At 39.0% G+C, this 23,345-nt stretch overlaps 1 protein-coding gene across 1 annotated transcript in view; it reads right to left on the bottom strand.

Moving 5' to 3' along the window:
- Positions 1 to 23,345, bottom strand: part of LOC308604968 (uncharacterized protein C1orf87) — a gene marked incomplete at both ends in the record, with an annotated part of 88,347 nt that overhangs the window by 5,530 nt on the left and 59,472 nt on the right. Inside the window, 2 exon segments of the mRNA XM_081214603.1 lie at positions 2,476 to 2,683; positions 5,977 to 6,041. Of these exon segments, the coding sequence (XP_081070729.1) occupies positions 2,476 to 2,683; positions 5,977 to 6,041 (273 nt within the window).

The raw sequence follows: 23,345 nt of genomic DNA, 5'->3' as shown, positions 1-23,345 counted from the left end.
CAAGGTACTCAGGATAAAAAAGTATCTTAGTACTTAGATAGTACTAAGTCCCAAATAGAAAAATACAATATATCAAACATGATAATGGGTGTTAAAGAACTCTAAGAGGCCAGATAAATGTTGGCCTAAATCTGTCTGGGGAAATCATGGGAGTCTCAGAGGAGTAGAGCTTGAGTTCTGACATAAATGTGTTTAGGTATTTTTTAGCCAGGTGGACAGTGTGGGGAGTTGGCAGGGATAGAGCAGAGGCAGACAGCTCAGGTAGAGGGCGTAGGGTTAGAAAAGGCACAGCCATTGGCTTCTCTGGTGACGCAGTGGTTAAAAATCCACCTGCCAATGCAGGGGACACAGGTTCAAGCCCTGGCCTGTGAAGATCCCACATGCCGTAGAGCAACTAAGCCCGTGCGCCACAGCTACTGAGCCTGCGCTCTAGAGCCCGTGAGCCACACCTACTGAGCCTGTGTGCTACAACTACTGAAGCCTACACACCTAGAGCCCGTGCTCCACAACAAGAGAAGCCACCGTAATGAGAAGCCTGCACACCTCAACGAAGAGTATCCCCTGCTTGCCACAACTAGTGAAAGCCCATGGCAGCAACAAAGACCCAAAGCAGCCAATAAATAAATAAATAAATAAATAAATTTATTTTTTGCGGTACGCGGGCCTCTCACTGTTGTGGCCTCTCCCGTTGCGGAGCACAGGCTCCGGACACGCAGGCTCAGCAGCCATGGCTCACGGGCCCAGCTGCTCTGCGGCATGTGGGATCTTCCCAGACCGGGGCACGAACCCACGTCCCCTGCATCGGCAGGCGGACTCTCAACCACTGTGCCACCAGGGAAGCCCAAATTTATTTACTTTTTTAAGAAAGAAAAGGCACAGCCACAGGAGAAAGCAAGGCACATTTGAGGAAGGCAAGTTATTCATTATGATAGGGTAGGATATGCTGAGAGAATTACAATAGAAGGAGAAGATACTGGTCAGGTGGATAGGGACCAGCTTTTGCCTTGCCAAACAGTTTAGAGTTCAGCCTGTTAGCAGGCATGCTGATGATTTCAATCAGGAGAATTACAAGGTTGGATTGTGGGTTAGAAACTAAGAGAAACTGTAAGCAACCTGGTGGGGGATTCATGTCTGATTTATCTTTGTGTTTCCTGATTGCGCTCAGCATAGTGCCATGCACATGGTTTATGTACAAATTGTATTTGTTAAGAAGTGAAAGAAAGGGAGGTGTCCACTCTTAGACTGCAACACAAATGGAAAGGTGTATGACTGCTTCCATGTCCTTATTGTAAATAGTGCTGCAATGAACATCGGAGTGTATGCATCCTCTCAAACTATGGTTTTCTTTGGATATATGTCCAGGAGTGGGATTGCAGGATCATATAGTAGTAGCTCTATTTTTAGTTTTTTAAGGAACCTCCATACTGTTTTCCATAGCGGCTGTACCAATTTACATTCCCACCAACAGTGTAAGAGGGTTCCCTTTTCTCCATACCCTCTCCAGCATTTTTTGTTTGTAGATTTTTTGATGATGGCCATTCTGACTGCTGTGAGGTGGAACCTCATTGTAGTTTTGATTTGCATTTCTCTAATAATTAGTGATGTCGAGCATCTTTTCATGTGTTTTATGGCCATCTGTATGTCTTCTTTGGAGAAATGTCTATTTAGATCTTCTGCCCATTTTTCGATTGAGTTGTTTGGGTTTTTTGATATTGAGCTGCATGAGCTGTTTGTATATTTTGGAGATTAATCCCTAGTCGATTGCTTTGTTTGCAAATATTTTCTCCCATTCTGAGGGTCATCCTGAATGGACAGAGAAGATGTGGTACATATATACAATGGAATATTACTCAACCATAAAAAGGGATGAAATAATGCCATTTGCAGTGACATGGATGGGTCTAGAGATTGTCATACAGAGTGAAGTACATCAGAAAGAGAAAGACAAATATATAATATTGCTTATATATGGAATCTAGAAAAATGGCACAGATGAACTTACTTGCAAGGCAGAAATAGAGTAACAGATGTAGAAAACAAACTTATGGTTACCAAGGGGGGAAGAGGAGGTGGGATGAATTGGGAGATTGGGATTGACATGTATACAGTACTATATATAAAATAGATAACTAATGAGAACCTACTGTATAGCACAGGGAATTCTACTTGGTGCTCTGTGGTGACCTAAATGGGAAGGGAATCTAAAAAAGAATACATATATATATATATATATATATATATATATATATATATATATATACACACACATACACACACACACACATATATATACATATATATATATATATACATATATATATATATATGGCTGATTCACTTTGCTGTACAGCAGAAACTAATACAACATTGTAAAGCAACTATACTCCAATAAAAATTAATTAAAAACATTTGTGGAGCCCAGTACAAAATGAAAAAAAAGAAAAAGACATATGAGCTGTAAGCTGCACACGTCACCTGTATTACTCAGATCACAGAGGTAGAGGGTATTTTCTAGCTGCCTGAGCCTGTCGATCCATGTCTCACATTCTTCAGACGTGTTCTTCATCACTGGATTGACAAAAGGCTGTGAGAATGGCCTGATCTTCAAAGCGCTCAGGAGATCTTTGGGGGCTGAAGTCTCAGCAGGCGGGTTTTCTGGCTGCAAATCCTTTTCTGGAGTTTTCTACCAAAACAACAAACATTTCACTGGCAACATATTCATAACCCAGAGCTCCCCCAGTATCTTGGCCAACATGAGGCTACACAACTAGCAAGATTTATTGTAGGCCTGGCTTTGTAAAGCTGGAGGATGAGTTTCAAGTCCTCTGTACCATAGGACCATATCTGCTAAGTCTTGCTGGATATAGACTACTATGTTGAATATTTTCTTTTTTCTTTAAGAGAAGGATAAAATTGTGACTTTTATTCAGTTTGCATTTCTGATTTACACAAACAGAGGTTTTTGTAACTGACTAAGACTTTCATGATGTTCTACTCTGTTTTATACTAGTGGGATCCATAGGCAATGCTTATAATTTCTTGGTGGAAAAACCTCTGGATTGTGAGTGTGAGATTCTTGACAAAAAGTGATTGAAACAATAGTGGTGTTATCTTTGGCTTGTGGACTCACTATAACGAAGCATAAGGCACCACTAGTTCTGTCTGTCCTATTCATTTAACAAAGGAAGCTGAAGTCCAGAGTGGGGAAGTGACTTACTAAGATCATATAGTGAATGATAGACACAAAACTAGATCGAGGGTATAGAGGTTATATCTAGCTCATCTTTGTATCCTAACCCCATGTCCAGTACAAAATAGAGATCATTTTAGAACAAATAGACAAATGAGGTCAGTAGAGCCATGTCAGACATTCTGTCACCTGTCATGTAGAGAGAGTGAGCATCTATTGTTTGATCTGCCCAACCCCAGTTTTCCAGGAATTGCCCCTCCTTTCAATCCATATGGCTGTAGAGAGAACCATCATGTGTCTAAGCACATAGTGCAGGACTGGGCACCTAATGCAAACTGTTCAATAAACACATTTTCCAGTGACTTTGGAACCATTTGTGAGAGTTAAAGCCAGAGATAGGAAAACAGAGATCATTCTGGATGAGAGGTAAGAAGAGAGAGACAGAGAGGATATGAAACAGCAGAGAAGAGATAAGATATAAGAAGTCATGATGATGTTCAAGGTTCAAGTCTTTGATTTTATTGTTATGTTTCTATCCTTGGGGAGATATATGTATACAGATATATATATATATATATATATATATATATATATATATATATATATATATATATATATATATAAATAGTATGCTCCTTCCTTATCCTTCTAATAAATTAAGTTGGTAGAGTTGGTTATATTAATTGTATTTCAAATATTCTTAACTAATTTGTCATAGAATTAGGCTTTCCAATTTGTATACCATCTGTGCTTCTCCCAAATTTCAAATACCTGAATTTCTCCAATTTTGTACCTTGTCTCAAACCTCTCACATATAAGCTGTGGAGATCCCCTTTCTCTAAAGAATAGTAATTTCAATAAGAGGCCAAGTTAACAAACATGGATTCAGCTGCTACTGGGGAACGTGAAGAATTGTCTTGTTTAAAATAATATAATGCTATACAAAACTGTACCCATACGGATGACTAGTGATCAGTACATTTTGAGAGATTAATATATAAGAATTCTACTTTGATAAAGTCTATTTTGGAAGAAGCTGAAAGCTTTTATAAAGTAAATAAAATAGTGATTCTTATACTTTTTAGAGCTTTGGACCACTTTAGAAATCCAATGAAAACTTTAGATAATCTACCCAGATAAATGCACATTTACATACAGTTTGGTGGATGATTTTAGAAAACTCAAAGACGTCCTGAGAGCTGAGAAACTGACTCTAAATAATTATACATTTCTTCAGATAGTTCAACACTCTCTTTGACCACTAAAGACAGGGAATGGGGGAATTTGTATGGGCCTGAATTAAGCTAAACCTAGGAAGTAAGTACGTAAGTAGATAACTAACTAACTAACTAACACACCCTATACTGTTTTGGTCCCACTGTGTCAGGATGAAGTCTAAATTCCTTGCTTGGCCCATAAGACCATTCAAGTTCTTGTTCTTCCTTCTCTTCTTTCAATGTATACATCTTTTTCTCCAGCCACATAAAACCAGAAAAAAAATACAGTTGTTTGATGCCCTTATGCCTTATATACTCTGTTTCCTCTGTTGTAAAAGTCCTTCTTGCTTCCTATGCCTTGATGTGTTAGGCTCCTACTCATCCTCCAAGGCCCAACTCATATTTCACTTCTTGGGGGAAGCCTTCCCTGATAGCCCCAGCCTAGGTGAGGGACAATTCTTTGTAGCCCCTTTATCCATCATAGCACTTGTTATGGGATAGTGTAATTGCCTGTTAGAGTATCTCTCCCATCCCCTAAAGACCTTGAGCCTGGGCCTGTGAGATAATCATTTATGTATCTTCAAGTTCTGGTTAGTGACTGTCACATAGTTGGTTCTCAAGATATGTTTATGGAATGAATAAGTGAATGAATAAATGAATGATTTTCCTGGAACAATAGGAAAGTTGCTTTACCAAACTTCTGCTTCAAATCCCCTTTCTAAAAAGTGGGACAATGAATGCTGCTTATACAGGAATATGAGAAGAATCGATTATTGCAGAGAGGCAGTAAAATCCTCAAACAAGAGGCAAAATAAAAGAGCAAAGTATATATTTTTTATAATCTTATTCACAGCACACTTAACACTCAAGGAGAAAAGCATTTGCTGTTGTTTCTTGCATGGCAACAGGCTTGCCAAAATGGATACTATTTTCTAAAATATTTCGAAGTGTGAAGTGCATGAAGAGGCCTCCCATCATCTGAAGATGAATTGTGTTCTAATCCGGGCATTTAAAAACAAGAACAACAGAGAAACTCAGGCTGTTTATCAATTCTGTCTGCATCTTCTCCTGGTTAAGTGCTGGGAATATTAAAATGAATTTTAACTGCTTGCCAGATTTTCTTTTTTTTTAAATCAAAGAGCCCATTACATTTTAAAATGTGATGTCTGGGGAAAAGGTCACCCTAAATTTCTGGAAGCTGGACTTAAGATGTTAAAATAAGTCTCACAACCATCCTTCTGGCAGTTAGTGGACTGGTCACAGGCTCTAGAAGGACACCTGTCCACATGCTACAAGTTCAACTTTCAGGGGCCAATGGCAAACCCATCACTGAGTGGTGATAAGTGGTTTCTGCATGCATACCAGCTAGGAGAGAAACCAACCACACTTTAGGAGTTTGTCTCTATTCCTTCTCTGCTGGAGTAGAATCTTGAAGTCAAAGATAGTCTGATATCAATGCACTGGGTGGAAATCAAAACCTCAGAAAGGAGGGTCTCACCCAGCATCAGTGAATAGAAGGCGAAGGATTGATGAAGCCCTTCGTCGAGGTCTGTATACCCAGCTGCATACCATATGTTCAGTTTTTCCTTGAGATATCTCATTAACTTCAGGATGCACTGGAGTAGCAGAGGTTTCTTTTCATTTCTTTCCTGGATGAGAAAGAAAAAAATGGTTTTAGTTTGGTCTCTTCATTTTAACACATACACATATACATCCAGGCAAAGAAAATGTTGAGGCTCTGCTATACGATTGGCATTGTAAATGGTGATGGGGATACACTGGTGGATAAGAAAGATCTAGTTCCTGCCCTGATGAAGCTCACAAAGGGGAGGTAAATGTTAAATAATCACTCAAGATTATTATTTAATTACAAACTACCATAAAGACAACACAGGAATATGTGAAAATAAATTCCTTTTGGGCTAGGGGTAGGAGTGGTGAAGGATCAGAGAAGGCTTCTTGGAGGAAGTGACACTTAAAGTGGGGACCTGAAGGATGAATAGGAGTTTCCAGGCAAAGGTGATGGTGGGCATGTGCATAGAGCAGAGAGTTCCAGATAAGCAGAGACATCAGCCTGTAGAAATGTCCTGAATAAGGAGGGCTTTTACAGTTTGGGAAGTGGCAAGGGACCTCTTCCTGTGGTCCTGCCTCTTAGAGAAGCAAGCACTTCTGCCTCCCTTTCCACCCAAGTTTGCACTTGAAAGATCATGTAAAACCTTTGTCTTCTCCCTTCCTTGTTCCTTTCAATGGTCAGAAGTCCTATATGGGAAGAGGTTTGAATGGCATCCCTAACCCAGGAGATTTTACTGTCCAGGTGCTAGCTGCTCAGGCTGCTGCCTTCATGAATAGAAGAAATTTCCTTAGGATGCAGGAAAGAGACATAAAGACCTTCAGTTTAAATCCTCTAAGGCTTATTGTGGGCATCATTCACTCATCACTCAGCACCTGCCATCAGACTTGGCAACATTCATTTACTGTATAAATCAGTATGACAACTACACAGCATAGACTTCTGGGAGCTTCAGCTTCAATATTTAATGTGTAATTCAAACATTCCATTAACAAATACATATTGTTTCTGAGTTGGGTGTTGCTATTTTCAATAAAATGGTTCAATCAATGAATTTTGAACAAAAGGTAGAGGGTGACAGTATAACACACTGGTGGAGAATAGAGGCTCTGAAGTCAGATGCCTTGGGTTTGAGTCTTGGCTCCTTTCTCTATTAGCTGCATGACCTAGGGCAAGGGACTTGTCCTCTTTGTGTCTCAGTTTCCATTTCTGTAAAATGGGGATAATGCCATCTATAGGTTATTGTGAGGATTAAATGAACTAGAAAATGTAAAGCAAATACTTGGAGCATAGCAAGTACTCAATAAATGTTAACTAATAGTGTTATCTATGTAAGGATGTTTATATAAATAAATTCACAGTTGGATTAAAAAGCCTTTTGTTAGACTTTTAACATTGCACCTACAACTCATTATGAATCTTCTCCCACAGTTTCTTGATGGAGAAGGCAATGTGATTTCATAATCTTCTCTGAAGTCCCAGCACCCAGCATTAGAATAAATACTCATTGCATGTTGGTTGACTAAATGGATGATCATGTGCCCTAATCTGAAGTTTGGAAAATACAGTCACTGAATATATAGTTCTGTGTCTCCCATTCTTTTTCAGGCCCTATGGGAGGAAGGATTTCTCTCTTTATCCTTCTATACGTAACCCAGATGCTATAGATGAACTTTGGTGTCAGATCTGAATGCTATAATCTGGCTGCTTCCCTTTACCAGCTGCAAGCTTTCAGATCCTAATTTTGTCAGTTGTGAAAAGGGAATGATAATAGCTTTCTGCAGTAATATTGTGAAGATTAAAAAAAATTACCTAATAAAATGCGTAACACAGGAAAGATGCCCAATACCAGGTAGTATTATTTGTTACTCTGTTATTTTATGTGATCTTAAGCAATCTAGTTTCTCCAGAAAAGAGGACTTTACATTAATTATGATGTGCCAGGCATTTTTGTGGGCACTGTTCACATGCATTATCCCTTTTAGTATAAGATCTAGAACCTAGAGTTTGTCCTGGTCCAGTTTCTCTACTGTCTGCACTTCTAAAAGTTCTATTAGAAGAAGATGGATGCTCGTCTCCCTGGTCTCTTTTAAGCTTCCCTTTCTCCCTCCTAATGCCTATAAGCATATTTTAAAAGGTAATGGTTTGCACATGTGAAAATTGAGAAACCTGAGGCAGAGCTGATTTTTTTTTCTTTCTAACACAGCAGGAAGGATAAATAATAACCATCTGTCTAGACTGCCAGTTGAAGATTTGTGCTGGAAGAAATAGGCCAAGCTGGCTTCTAGAGATTTCCAGGTATTGGAAGAACCAGGTTTTACAGGGCTTCCAATGGTTTCTGAGTTACACAGCCAGCCCTACCCTCTTTCCCCCACCCCAACTAATGACTTGAAATCAATGGTCTTCAACACTGGCTGCTAAAATGCTCCCACCTGGGGAGCTTTAAAAATTACCAATGCCTAAGTGTCACGCAGACCAATTATATCAGAATCTCTAGGGGTGAGAACCCTTTGGGAATTCTAAAAAATTCCCAGGTTATACTAAAGTAAAGCCATAATAGATAACAACTGACTTAAAAAATGAAATTATGTCATTTGCAGCAACATGGATGGACCCAGAGATTATCATACTAAGCGAAGTAAGTCAGGTAGAAAAAGACAAATATAATATGATATCACTTATATGTGGAATCTAAAAAATGATACAAATGAATTTCTTTATAAAACAGAAATAGACTCACAGACATAGAAAACAAACTTATGGTTACCAAAGGGGAAAGGGGTTGGGGCTTTCCTGGTGGTGCAATGGTTGAGAGTCCGCCTGCCGATGCAGGGGACACGGGTTCATGCCCTGGTCCAGGAGGATCCCACATGCCACGGAGCGGCTGGGCCTGTGAGCCATGGCCGCTGGGCCTGCACGTCCAGAGCCTGTGCTCCACAACGGGAGAGGCCACGACAGTGAGAGGCCCATGTACCACAAAAAAAAAAGGGCGGGGGAAGGGGCAATGGGAAAGGGAGGAATAAATTGGTAATTTGGGATTAACAGATATACACTACTATATATAAAATAGATAAACAAAGATCTACTATATAGCACGGGAACTATATTCAATATCTTGTAACAACCTATAGTGTAAAGGAATCTGAAAAACATTATATATATATGAATAACTGAATCACTTTGCTGTATACCTGAAACATTGTAAATGAACTATACTTTCTAAGAAAGAAAGAAAGGAAGGAAGGAAGAAAGAAAGAAGAAAGAAAGAAAGAAAGAAATGAAGAAAAAGGAAGAAAGAAAGAAAGAAAGAAGAAAGAAAGAAAGAAATGAAGAAAAAGGAAGAAAGAAAGAAAGAAAGAGAAAGAAATGAAGAAAAAGGAAGAAAGAAAGAAAGAAAGAAGGAAAGAAAGAATATGGCCTCATTGGACCTACTGGATGAAGCTTTTGTGAGAAGAAAACGTATATATCTTGAATATCTATATATGTCAGACATTTCCCACGTGTTTTCTTAATCTGAAGAATAACTCTGTGAGGTAGAAATATCTCCATTTGACAGGTGAGGAGACTGAGCAATGAAAGTTTCAGTTATCTGCTTGAGATGACAGAGGTAGGGTTAGGTTGGGATTCTAACCCATTCATTCACTCAACAAACATTTGCTAAATGCTTATTATGATACAACAATGAACAAGGCAGAATCTTCTCATGGAGTGTACATTCCAGTGGTGAGGGCAAACAAGTAGGTACAAAAAATAACGTCAAGTAGTGATAAGTGCTAGAAACACAACTAAAGCCAATGATGGGGGTAGAAAGTAATTGCAGTTGCTATTTTTAGATAGATAATTCAACAAAGGCCTCTATGAAGTGACACTTAAATAGAGTCCTGAGTGGAGAAACAAGGGAGAAAGCCATGCAAATGTCTGGGGAAAGATCATTCCAGGAAGAAGCTATAACAAAGGCAAAGGCCTCAAGGAAGGGAGTATTTGGTGCATTCAAGCAATAGCTGAGAGAAGAGCCTAGCTGACACGGGATGAAAAGAGAAGAGAAGTGGGTTAGATATTTGCAGAACTAAAGGGCCTTATGGGCCATGCATGAGACCCTTCATTATGCCCTTCTAGTGATATCTTGCTTTGTAGGGGCCACACCTCCCTCATCCCAGTGCTGTGGTTTGGTGGGAATATCCTTAGTTCCAACTCCAATCTTGGTTTCTGATTCGTTGAAGACTATTTTGGTATCCCAAACACAGTCTTGTTTCAAAGACGGACATGAAACTCAGTCTGAGTCTCTGAGATGAGAGGAGATATCTGTTATAGTTTCTTAGCTAGTAAAGTTCTCTCCTTCTTGGCAGGACCTCCCAAAAGAGAGTGCTGTGAATATATGATGAACATAGCTGCCAGAGCTATTTTGCTATTGCAGGAGTGCCCAGAGCAGTTGGGACACCAACATTTAGAGGCTGAAGATGATGCCAACACCAGGTAAAGCAATCAGGGAGCCAGAAAGAGAGCAGATCTTTGATCTGACACTTGAATGGCTAGATCAAACCATGTCTATAGCTCTTGCTGTTGCAAGACTTTTAAGTTACATAAACGAAATCTCTTTAATGTCTAAACAAACTGAGTTGGATTTTCTGTCCCTTCAGTATAAATAGTTCTAACTAGGAATTACTATGGATTTTTTTTCTTAATAAAAGGGAGGTTAAGCTCTTAGCCATTTTTCTGTGCTATCTTGAGTGACGGGCCATCAGAAAATGTTTGAGGGGATCAATGAACCTCTGAGGCTACCATCATTCCCTCCTAATTTTCCCCCATCAGTAGTCATGCTACAGCCCTGCTCCATGCTTCCTGCTCTCCTTCTTTCTTTCCCTCACTTCACAGGCTCCACTGTGAAGAGATTCAAAGTTGGGGTCATATTTCATTTTTGTAAAATACTACTTTAGATCTTAGAACAAACCATGTTTGGAGGAGTCTAAGCTCTTTTGTGTTTGTCTTCATGGGAGTTTGTATCATTTCTTGGATCTGTGGTTTGAGATATTTTTATCACTTTTGGAAATTTTTCAGTCATAATTTCTTCAGATATTGCTTCATCTATACTCTCTTCCTCCTCTCCTTCTGCGACTTAATTACACATATCTTGGATAGTGTCACCATTTCCTATATGTCTCTTATACATTCTGTTTTGTATATCCCATCATCTTTTCTCATTTATGCTTCAACCTGGATATTTCCTATTGAACGATATTCCAGTTCACTAATCCTCTCTTCAGCTATCTTCTATTAAACCCATCTGTTGAGTTTTTAAATTTAGTTTTTGTATTTTTTAGTTCTAGATATTCCATTTGATTCCTTTTATAGATTCAAATTAATGGCTGAAAATTCTTCATCTTATTCATTTTCTTAAACGTATTAATTAGAGTTATTTGAAAATCCATGTTCTGTTTTGTATCATTCATGACCATTTCTAACTGAACATTTTGTATGGATAATTCTAGAGATTTTATGAGATGTTAATGTCTTCCACAGAGGGGTTTTTCCTTCTTTCTGTTGGTTGTTCAATTGGAATTTCAAACAATAGCTTTCAAAGAAATATTGTTTTGTATTTTTAAAAATTTTTATTGGAGTATAGTTGATTTACAATGTTGTGTTAGTTTCAGGTGTACAGCAAAGTGAATCAGTTATACATATAGATATATACACTTTTTTTTTTTAGATTCTTTTCCCACATAGGCCATTGCAGAGTATTGAGTAGACTTCCCTATGCTATACAGCAGGTTCTTATTAGTTATCTATTTTATATATAGTAGTGTGTATAAGTCAATCCCAATCTCCCAATTTATCCTTCACCCCACTTATCCCCTGATGACCATAAGTTTGTTTTCTTTCAATTTTTTTTTTGGCTGCCTTGGGTCTTCGTTGCTGCACATTGGCTTTCTCTAGTTGGGGTAAGCGGGGGCTACTCTTCATTGTGGTGTGTGAGTTTCTCATTGTGATGGCTTCTCTTGTTGTGGAGCACAGGGCTCTAGGTGCACAGGCTTTAGTACTTGCAGTGCATGGGCTCAGTAGTTGTGGCATGTGGGCTCTAGGGCATGCAGGCTTCAGTAGTTGTGATGCACAGGCTCAGTAGTTCTGGCTCACAGGCTCTAGAGCACAGGCTCAGTAGTTGAGGCACATGGGCTTAGTTGCTCTGCGGCATGTGAGATCATCCTGGACCAGGGATTGAACCCATGTCCCCTCCATTGGCAGGCGGATTCTTAACTGCTGCGCCACCAGGGAACTCCCCATAAGTTTGTTTTCCACATTTATGACTCTACTTCTGTTTTGTAAATAAATTCATTTGTACCCCTTTCTTTTTCTTTTTTTTTTTTTTTGCGGTACGTGGGCCTCTTACTGTTCTGGCCTCTCCCATTGCAGAGCACAGGCTCCAGATGCACAGGCTCAGCAGCCATGGCTCACAGGCCTAGCTGCTCTGTGACATGTGGGATCTTCCTGGACCAGGGCACAAACCCGTGTCCCCTGCATCGGCAGGCGGACTCTCAACCACTACACCACCAGGGAAGCCCCATTTGTACCCCTTTTTTAGATCCCACATATAAGCAGTATCATATATTTGTCCTTCTATGTCTGACTTACTTCACTCAGTATGATAATCTCTAGGTCCATCCATGTTGTTGCAAATGGCATTAGTTTGCTCTTTTTTATGGCTGAGTAATATTCCATTGTGTATATGTACCACATCTTCTTTATCCATTCCTCTGTTGATAGACATTTAGGTTGCTTCCATGTCCTGGCTATTGTAAATAGTGTTGCAATGAACATTGGGGTGCATGTATCTCTTTTGAAATGTATCTATTTATTTATTTATTTTTGGCTGCATTGGGTCTTCATTGCTGCATGCAGGCTTGTTCTTGTTGCATTGAGAGGGGGCTACTCTTTGTTGCGGTGTGTGGGTTTCTCATTGTGGTGACTTCTCTTGTTGTGGAGCATGGGCTCTAGGTGTGCGGGCTTCAGTAGTTGTGGCACGCGTGCTCAGTAGTTGTGGCTTGTGGGCTCTAGAGTGCAGGCTCAATAGTTGTGGCGCATGGGCTTAGTTGCTCCATAGCGTGTGGGATCTTCTCAGACCAGGGCTTGAACATGTGTCCCCTGCACTGGCAGGCAGATTCTTAACCACTCTGCACCAGGGAACTCCCACATGTATCCTTTTGAATTATGGTTTTCTGGGGGTATATCCAGTAGTGGGATTGCTGGGTCATATGTTAATTCTCTTTTCAGTTTCTTAAAGAACCTCCGTACTGTTCTCCATAGTGGCTGTATCAGTTTACGTTCCCACCAACACTGTAAGAGCATTCCCTTTTCTCCACACCCTCTCCAGCATTTATTTTTTGTAGATTTTTTGATGATGGCCATTCTGACTGGTGTGAGATGATACCTCACTGTAGTTTTGATTTGCATTTCTCTAATAATTAGTGACGCTGAGCATCTTTTCATGTGCTTTTTGGCCACCCATACATCTTCTTTGGAGAAATGTCAATATAGATGTTCTTCCATTATTTGATTGTTATTTTATTTATTTATTTTGATATTGAACTGCATGAGCTGTTTGTATATTTTGGACATGGATCCCTTGTTTGTTGCTTCGTTTGCAAATATTTTCTCCCATTATGAGGGTTGTCTTTTCATGCTGTTTATGGTTTCCTTGCTGTGCAAAAGCTTTTAAGTTTACTTAGATCCCATTTGTTTATTTTTGTTTTTATTTTCATGACTCTAGGAGGTGGCTCAAAAAAGATCTTGCTGCAATTTATGTCAAAGAGTGTTCTGCCTTTGCTTTCCTCTAAAAGTTTTATACTGTCTGGCCTTATATTTAGGTCTTTAATTAATTTTGAGATTTTTAATTTTATTTATTTATTTATATATATATATATTTATTTATTTATTTTAACATCTTTATTGGAGTATAATTGCTTTAGAATGGTGTGTTAGTTTCTGCTTTATAACAAAGTGAATCAGTTACACATATACATATATCCCCATACCTCTTCGTCTTGCGTTTCCCTCCCTCCAACCCTCTCTATCCCACTCCTCTAGGTGGTCACCAAGCACCGAGCCAATCTCCCTGTGCTATGCAGCTACTTCCCACAAGCTTTCTATTTTACATTTGGTAGTGTATATATGTCCATGCCACTCTCTCACTTTGTCCCAGCTTACCCTTACCCCACCCGTGTCCTCAAGTCCATTATCTAGAAGGTCTGTGTCTTTATTCCCGTCTTGCACCCAGGTTCTTCATGACCATTTTTTTTTTTTAGATTCCATATATATGTGTTAGAATACTGTATTTTTTTCTCCTTCTGACTTACTTCACTCTGTATGACAGACTCTAGGTCCATCCACCTCACTACAAATAACTCAATTTCTTTTATTTTTATAGCTGAGTAATATTCCATTGTATATATGTGTCACATCTTCTTTATCCATTCACCTGTCAATGGACACTTAGGATGTTTCCATGTCCTGGCTATTGTAAATAGACCTGCAATGAACATTATGGTACATGACGGTTTTTGAATTATGGTTTTCTCAGGGTATATGCCCAGTAGTGGGATTGCTGGGTCATATAGTAGTTCTATTTGTAGTTTTTTAAGGAACCTCCATACCGTTCTCCATAGTGGCTGTATCAATTTACATTCCCACCGACAGTGCAAGAGGGTTCCCATTTCTCCACACCCTCTCCAGCATTTATTGTCTGTACTTTTTTTTTTTTTTTTTGCTGTACGCGGGCCTCTCACTGCTGTGGCCTCTCCCGTTGCGGAGCACAGGCTCCGGACACACAGGCTCCGCGGCCATGGCTCGCGGGCCCAGCCGCTGCGCAGCATGTGGGATCTTCCGGGATAGGGGCACGAACCCGTGTCCCCTGCATCGGCAGGCGGACTCTCAACCACTGCGCCACCAGGGAAGCCCTGTCTGTACATTTTTGATGCTGGCCATTCTGAGCAGTGTGAGATGATATCTCATTGTAGTTTTGCTTTGCATTTCTCTAATGATTAGTGATGTTGAGCATCCTATCATGTGTTTGTTGGCAATCTGTGTATCTTCTTTGGAGAAATGTGTATTTAGGTTTTCTGTCCATTTTTGGATTGGGTTTTTTTGTTTTTTTGATATTGAGCTACATGAGCTGCTTGTAAATTTTGGAGATTAATCCTTTGTCAGTTGCTTCATTTGCAAATATATTCTCACATTCTGGGGGTTGTCTTTTCATCCTGTTTATGGTTTCCTTTACTGTGCAAAAGCTTTTAAGTTTCATTAGGTCCCATTTGTTTATTTTTGGGTTTATTTCCATTTCTCTAGGAGGTGGGTCAAAAAGGATCTTGCCATGATTTAGGTCATCATAGAATGTTCTGCCTATGTTTTCCTCTAATAGTTTGATAGTGTCTGGCATTACATTTAGGTCTTTAATCCATTTTGAGCTTATTTTTGTGTATGGTGTTAGGGAGTGTTCTAATTTCATTCTTTTACATGTATCTGTCCAGTTTCCCCAGCACCACTTATTGAAAAGGATGTCTTTTCTCCACTGTATATTCTTGCCTCCCTTATCAAAGATAAGGTGACCATATGTGTGTGGGTTTATCTCTGGGCTTTCTATCCTGTTCCATTGATCTATATTTCTGTTTGTGTGCCAGTACCATACTGTCTTGATTACTTAAGCTTTGTAGTATAGTCTGAAGTCAGGGAGCCTGATTCCTCCAGCTCCATTTTTCTTTCACAAGATTGCTTTGGCTATTCAGGGTCTTTTGTGTTTCCATACAAATTGTGAAAAAATTTTTTTCTAGTTCTGTGAAAAACTCCATTGGTAGTTTGATAGGGATTGCACTGAATCTGTAGATTGCTTTGGGTAGTATAGTCGTTTTCACAATGTTGATTCTTCCAATCCAAGAACATGGTATATCTGTCCATCTGTTTGTGTCATCTTTAATTTCTTTCATCAGTGGCTTATAGTTTTCAACATATAGGTCTTTTGTCTCTGTAGGTAGGTTTATTCCTAGGTATTTTATTCTTTTTTGTTTTAATGGTAAATGGGAGTGTTTCCTTAATTTCTCTTTGAGATATTTCATCATTCGTGTATAGGAATGCAAGAGATTTCTGTGCATTAATTTTGTATCCTGTTACTTTACCAAATTCATTGATTAGCTCTAGTAGTTTTCTGGTAGCATCTTTAGGGTTTTCTATTTATAGTATCATGTCATCTGCAAACAGTGACAGCTTTACTTCTTTTCTGATTTGGATTCCTTTTATTTCTTTTTCTTCTCTGATTGCTGTGGCTAAAACTTCCAAAACTATGTTGAATAATAGTGGTGAGAGTGGGCAACCTTGTCTTTTTCCTGATCTTAGTGGAAATGGTTTCAGTTTTTCACCATTGAGGATGATGTTGGCTGTGGGTTTGTCATATATGGCCTTTATTATGTTAAGGAAAGTTCTCTCTATGCCTACTTTCTACAGGGTTTTTACCATAAATGGGTGTTGAATTTTGTCGAAAGATTTCTCTGCATCTATTGAGATGATCATATGTTTTTTTTTCCTTCAGTTTGTTAATATGGTATATCACGTTGATTGATTTGCATATATTGAATAATCCTTGAATTCCTGGAATAAACCCCACTCGATCATGGTGTATGATCCTTTTAATGTGCTGTTGGATTCTGTTTGTTAGTATTTTGTTGAGGATTTTTGCATCTATGTTCATCAGTGATATAGGCCTGTAGTTTTCTTTCTTTGTGACATCTTTGTCTGGTTTTGGTATCAGGGTGATGGTGGCCTCGTAGAATGAGTTTGGGAGTGTTCCTCCCTCTGCTTTATTTTGGAAGAGTTTGAGAAGGATAGGTGTTAGCTCTTCGCTAAATGTTTGACAGAATTCGCCTGTGAAGCCATCTGGTCCTGGGCTTTTGTTTGTTGGAAGGTTTTTAATCACATTTTCAATTCCAGTGCTTGTGATTGGTCTGTTCATATTTTCTATTTCTTCCTGGTTCAGTCTTGGAAGGTTGTGCATTTCTAAGAATTTTTCCATTTCTTCCAGGTTGTCCATTTTATTGCCATATAGTTGCTTGTAGTAATCTCTCATGATCTTTTGTGTTTCTGCAGTGTCAGTTGTTACTTCTCCTTTTTCATTTCTAATTCTATTGATTTGAGTCTTCTCCCTTTTTTTCTTGATGAGTCTGGCTAATGGTTTACCAATTTTATTTATCTTCTCAAAGAACCAACTTTTTGTTTTATTGATCTTTGCTATCATTTCCTTCATTTCTTTTTCATTGATTTCTGATCTGATCTTTATGATTCCTTTCCTTCTGCTAACTTTGGGTTGTTTTTTTTTTTTTGTTCTTCTTTCTCTAATTGCTTTAGGTGCAAGGTTAGGTTGTTTATTTGAGATGTTTCTTGTTTCTTGAGGTAGGGTTGTATTGCTATAACCTTCCCTCTTAGAACTGCTTTCGCTACATCCCATCAGTTTTGGGTCATTGTGTCTCCACTGTCATTTGTTTCTAGGTATTTTTAAATTTCCTCTTTGATTTCTTCAGTGATCACTTCTTTATTAAGTAGTATATTGTTTAGCTTCCATGTGTTTGTATTTTTTACAGATCTTTTCCTGTAATTGATATCTTGTCTCATAGCGTTGTGGTCAGAAAAGATACTTGATATGATTTCAATTTTATTAAATTTACCAAGGCTAGATTTGTGAGCCAAGGTATGATCTATCCTTGAGAATGTTCCATGAGCACTTGAGAAAAATGTGTATTCTGTTGTTTTTGGATGGAATGTCCTATAAATATCCATTAAGTCCATGTTGTTTAATGTATCATTTAAAGCTTGTGTTTCCTTATTTATTTTCATTTTTGATGATCTGTCCATTGGTGGAAGTGGGGTGTTAAAGCCCCTACTATGATTGTGTTACTGTCGATTTCCTCTTTTATGGCTGTTAGTATTTGCCTTATGTATTGAGGTGCTTCTATGTTGGGTGCATAAATATTTACAATTGTTATATCTTCTTCTTGGATTGCTCCCTTGATCATTATGTAGTGTCCTTCTTTGTCCCTTGTAATAGTCTTTATTTTAAAGTTCATTTTTTCTGATATGGGAATTGCTACTCCAGCTTTCTTCTGATTTCCATTTGCATGGAATATCTTTTTCCATCCCCTCACCTCAGTCTGTATGTGTCTCTAGGTCTGAAGTGGGTCTCTTGTAGACAACATATATACGGGTCTTGTTTTTGTATCCATTCAGCCAGTCTGTGTCTTTGGTGGGAGAATTTAATCCATTTACATTTCAGGTAATTATCAATATGTATGTTCCTATTCCCATTTTCTTAAGTGTTTTGGGTTGTTATTGTAGGTCTTTTCCTTCTCTTGTGTTTCTTTCCTATAGAAGTTCCTGTAGCATTTGTTGTAAATCTGGTTTGGTGGTGCTGACCTCTCTCAACTTTTGCTTGTCTGTAAAGGTTTTAATTTCTCCATCAAATCTGAATGAGATCCTTGCTGCGTAGAGTAATCTTGGTTGTAGGTTTTTCTCCTGCATCACTTTAAATATGTCCTGCCACTCCCTTCTCGCTTGCAGAGTTTCTGCTGAAAGATCAGCTGTTCACCTTATGGGGATTCCCTTGTGTGTTATTTGTTGTTTTTCCCTTGCCACTTTTAATATGTTTTCTTTGTATTTAATTTTTGATAGTTTGAGTAATATGTGTCTTGGCATATTTCTCCTTGGATTTATCATGTATGGGACTCTCTGTTTTTCCTGGACTTGATTAACTATTTCCTTTCCCATATTAGGGAAGTTTTCAACTATAATCTCTTCAAATATTTTCTCAGTCCCTTTCTTTTTCTCTTCTTCTTCTGGGACCCCTATAATTTGAATATTGGTGCCTTTAATGTTGTCCCAGAGGTCTCTGAGACTGTCCTCAGTTCTTTTCATTCTTTTTTCTTTATTCTGCTCTGCAGTAGTTATTTCCACTATTTTATCTTCCAGGTCACTTATCCGTTCTTCTGCCTCAGTTATTCTGCTATTGATCCCTTCTGGAGTATTTTTAATTTCATTTATTGTGTTGTTCATCATTGCTTGTTTCCTCTTTAGTTCTTCTAGGTCTTTTTAAAATGTTTCTTGCATTTTCTCTATTCTATTTCCAAGATTTTGGATCACCTTTACTTTCATTATTCGGAATTCTTTTTCAGGTACACTGCCTATTTCCTCTTCATTTGTTTGTTCTGGTGGGTTTTTACCTTGCTCCTTCATCTGCTCTGTGTTTTTCTGTCTTTTCATTTTGCTTATCATACTGTGTTTGGTGTATCCTTTTCGCAGGCTGCAGCTTCGTAGTTCCCATTGTTTTTGGTGTCTGTCCCCAGTGGCTAAGGTTGGTTCAGTGGGCTGTATAGGTTTCCTGGTGGAGGGGATTAGTGCCTGTGTTCTGGTGGATGAGGCTAGATCTTGTCTTTCTGGTGGGCAGGTCCACGTCTGGTGGTGTGTTTTGGGGTGTCTGTGGCCTTATTATTATTTTAGGCAGCCTCTCTGCTAATGGATGGGGATGTGTTCCTATCTTGCTAGTTGTTTGGCATAGGGTGTTCAGCACTGTAGCTTGCTGGTTGTTGAGTGAAGCTTGGTCTTGGCATTGGGATGGAGATCTCTGGGAGATATTCACCATTTGATATTACATGGAGCTGGAAGGTCTCTTGTGGACCAGTGTCCTGAAGTTGGCTCTTCACCTCAGTGACACAGCCCTGATGTCTGGCTAGAGCACCCAGACTGTGTCCTCCACACGGCTCAGAATAAAAGGCAGAAAAAAATGAAAGAAAGAAAGAAAAAAGAAAGAAAGAAAGGGGATAGAATAAAATAAAGTAAGATAAAATAAAATAAAGTTATTAAAATAAAAAATAATTTTAAGAAAAAAATTTTTAAAGTAAAAAAAAACCAGATGGACAGAACCCTTGGACAAATTGTGAAAGCAAAGGTATACAGACAAAATCTCACACAGAAGCATACACATACATACCCACAAAAAGATGAAAAGGGGAAAAAATGATCTATCTTGCTCCCAAAGTCCACTTTCTCAATTTGGGATTATTTGTTGTCTATTCCTGTATTCCACAGAAGCAGGGTACATGGATTTGATTGTGGAACTTTAATCTGCTGCTTCTGAGGCTGCTGGGAGAAATTTTCCTTTCTCTTCTTTGTTCGGAGAGCTCCGGGGGTTCAGCTTTGGATTTGGCCCCGCCTCTACATGTAGGTCACCTGAGGGCGTCTGTTGTTTGCTCAGACAGGACGGGATTAAAGAAGCCGTTGATTCAGGGGTTTTGGCACACTCAGGCCAGGGGGAGGGAGGGGTGCGGATACAGGGCGAGCCTGCGGTGGCAGAGGCCAGCGTGACATTGCATCAGCCTGAGGCGTGCTGTTCGTTCTCCCGGGGAAGTTGTCCCTCGATCACGGGACCCTGGCAGTGGCAGGCTGCACAGAGTCCCGAGAGGGCCAGTGTGGATAGTGACCTGTGCTTGCTCACAGGATTCTTGGTGGCAGCAGCAGCAGCCTTAGCATCTAGTGCCCGTCTCTGGGGTCCACACTGATAGCCGTGGCTCACACCTGTCTCTGCAGCTCTTTTAAGCAGCGCTCTTAATCCCCTCTCCTCATGCACCAGGAAACAAAGAGGCAAGAAAAAGTCTCTTGTCTCTTCACCAGGTCCAGACTTTTCCCTGTACTCCCTCCAGGCTAGCCATGGTTCAGTAACCCTCTGCAGGTTGTGTTCACGCTGCCAGTCCTCTCCCTGCATTCCGACCAAAGCCCGAGCCTCAGCTCCCAGCCACGCCTGCCCCAGCGGGTGAGCAGACAAGCCTCTTGGGTTGGTGAGTGCCAGTCGGCACCGATCCTGTGTGCGGGAATCTCTCCGCTTTGCCCTCTGCACCCCTGTGGCTGTGCTCTCCTCCGTGGCTCCTATGCTTCCCCCTTCCACCACCTGCAGTAAATTTACACACAATAAATTTAAGACAATTGAAATCATATCAAGCATCTTTTCCGAATACAATGCTATGAGATTAGAAGTGAATTACAGGGGAAAAAGTGTAAAAAACACAAAAACATGGAGGCTAAACAATACGTTACTAAATAACCAAGAAATCGCTGAAGAAATCAAAGGGGAAATCAAAATATACCTGGAGACTAATGACAATGAAAACACGACAATCCAAAACTTATGGGATGCAGCAAAAGCAGTTCTCAGAGGGAAGTTTATAGCTACACAAGCCTACCGCAAGAAACAAGAAAAATCCCAAATAAACAATCTAACCATATACCTAAAGGAACTAATGAAAGAAAAACAAACAAAACCCAAAGTTAGCAGAAGGAAAGAAATCATAAAATCAGAGCAGAAATAAATGAAATAGAAACAATGAAAACAATAGCAAACATAAAAAAAACTAAAAGCTGGTTCTTTGAGAAGATAAAGAAAATTGATAAACCATTAGGCAGACTAATCAAGAAAAAGAGGGAGAGGAATGAAATCAATAAAATTAGAAATGAAAAAGGAGAAGTTACAACAGACACCACAGAAATACAAAGCATCCTACGTGACTAGTACAAGCAACTCTATGCCAATAAAATGGACAACCTGGAAGAAATGGACAAATTCTTAGAAAGGTATAACCTTCCAAGAATGAACCAGGAAGAAATAGAAAATATGAACAGACCAATCACAAGTAATGAAATTGAAAATGTGATTAAAAATCTTCCAACAAACAAAAGTCCAGGACCATATGGCTTCACAGGTGAATTCTATCAAATATTTAGAGAAGAGCTAACACGCATCTTTCTCAAAGTCTTCCAAAAAATTGCAGAGGGATGAACACTCCCAAACTCATTCTACGAGGCCACCATCACCCTGACACCAAAACCAGACAAAGATATTACAAAAAAAGAAAACTACAGACCAATATCACTGATGAATATAGATGCAAAAACCCTCAACAAATACTAGCAAAGAGAATTCAACAACACATTAAAAGGATCATACACCATGATCAAGTGGGATTTATCCCAGGGATGCAAGGATTCTTCAATATACACAAATCAAACAATATGATATACCATATTAACAAATTGAAGAATAAAAACCATATGATCATCTCAATAGATGCAGAAAAAGCTTTTGACAAAATTCAACACCTATTTATGATAAAAACTCTCCAGAAAGTGGGCAAAGATGGAACCTACCTCAACATAATAAAGCCCATATACAACAAACCCACAGTAAACATCATTCTCAATGGTGAAAAACTGAAAACATTTCCTCTAAGATCAGGAACAAGATAAGGATGTCCACTCTCACCACTATTATTCAACATAGTTTTGGAAGTCCTAGCCATGGCAATCAGAGAAGAAAAAGAAATAAAAAGAATACAAATTGGAAAAGAAGAAGTAAAACTCTCACTGTCTGCAGATGACATGATACTATACATAGAGAATCCTAAAGATCCCACCAGAAAACTACTAGAGCTAATCAATGAATTTGGTAAAGTGGCAGGATACAAAATTAATGCACAAAAATCTCTTGCATGCCTATAAATTAATGATGAAAGATGTGAAAGAGAAATTAAGGAAACACTCCCATTTACCATTGCAACAAAAAGAATAAAATACCTAGGAAAAACCTACCTAGGGAGACAAAGACCTGTATGCAGAAAACTATAAGCCACTGATGAAAGAAATTAAAGATGACACAAACAGTTGGAGAGATATACCATGTTCTTGGACTTGAAGAATCAATATTGTGAAAATGACTATACTTCCCAAAGCAATCTACAGATTCAATGCAATCCCTATCAAATTACCAATGGCATTTTTTATGGAACTAGAACAAAAAATCTTAATATTTGTATGGAGACACTAAAGACCCCGAATAGCCAAAGCAGTCTTGATGGAAAAAAAACAAAGCCAGAGGAATAGACTCCCTGACTTCAGAGTGTACTACAAAGCTACAGTAATCAAGACAATATGGTGCTGGCACAAAACCAGAAACATAGATCAATGGAACAGGATAGAAAGCCCAGAGACACACCTACACACCTCTGGTCAACTAATATATGACAAAGGAGGCAAGGATATACAATGGAGAAAAGACAGTCTCTTCAATAAGTGGTGCTGGGAAAACTGGACAGCTACATGTAAAAGAATGAAATTAGAACACTCCCTAACACCATACAGAAAAATAAACTCAAAATGGATTAGAGACCTAAATATAAGACGGACACTATAAAACTCTTAGAGGAAAACATAGGAAGAACACTCTTTGACATAAATCACAACAAGATCTTTTTTGATCCACCTCCTAGAGTAATGGAAATAAATAAAAAATAAACAAATG

Source organism: Mesoplodon bidens (genome assembly GCF_964165515.1).
Source record: "Mesoplodon bidens genome assembly, chromosome: 2".
Taxonomy (NCBI): Eukaryota; Metazoa; Chordata; class Mammalia; order Artiodactyla; family Ziphiidae; genus Mesoplodon; species Mesoplodon bidens.
The sequence above is the reverse complement of the archived record's forward strand: the minus strand, read 5'-3'. Positions and strand labels throughout refer to the sequence as shown.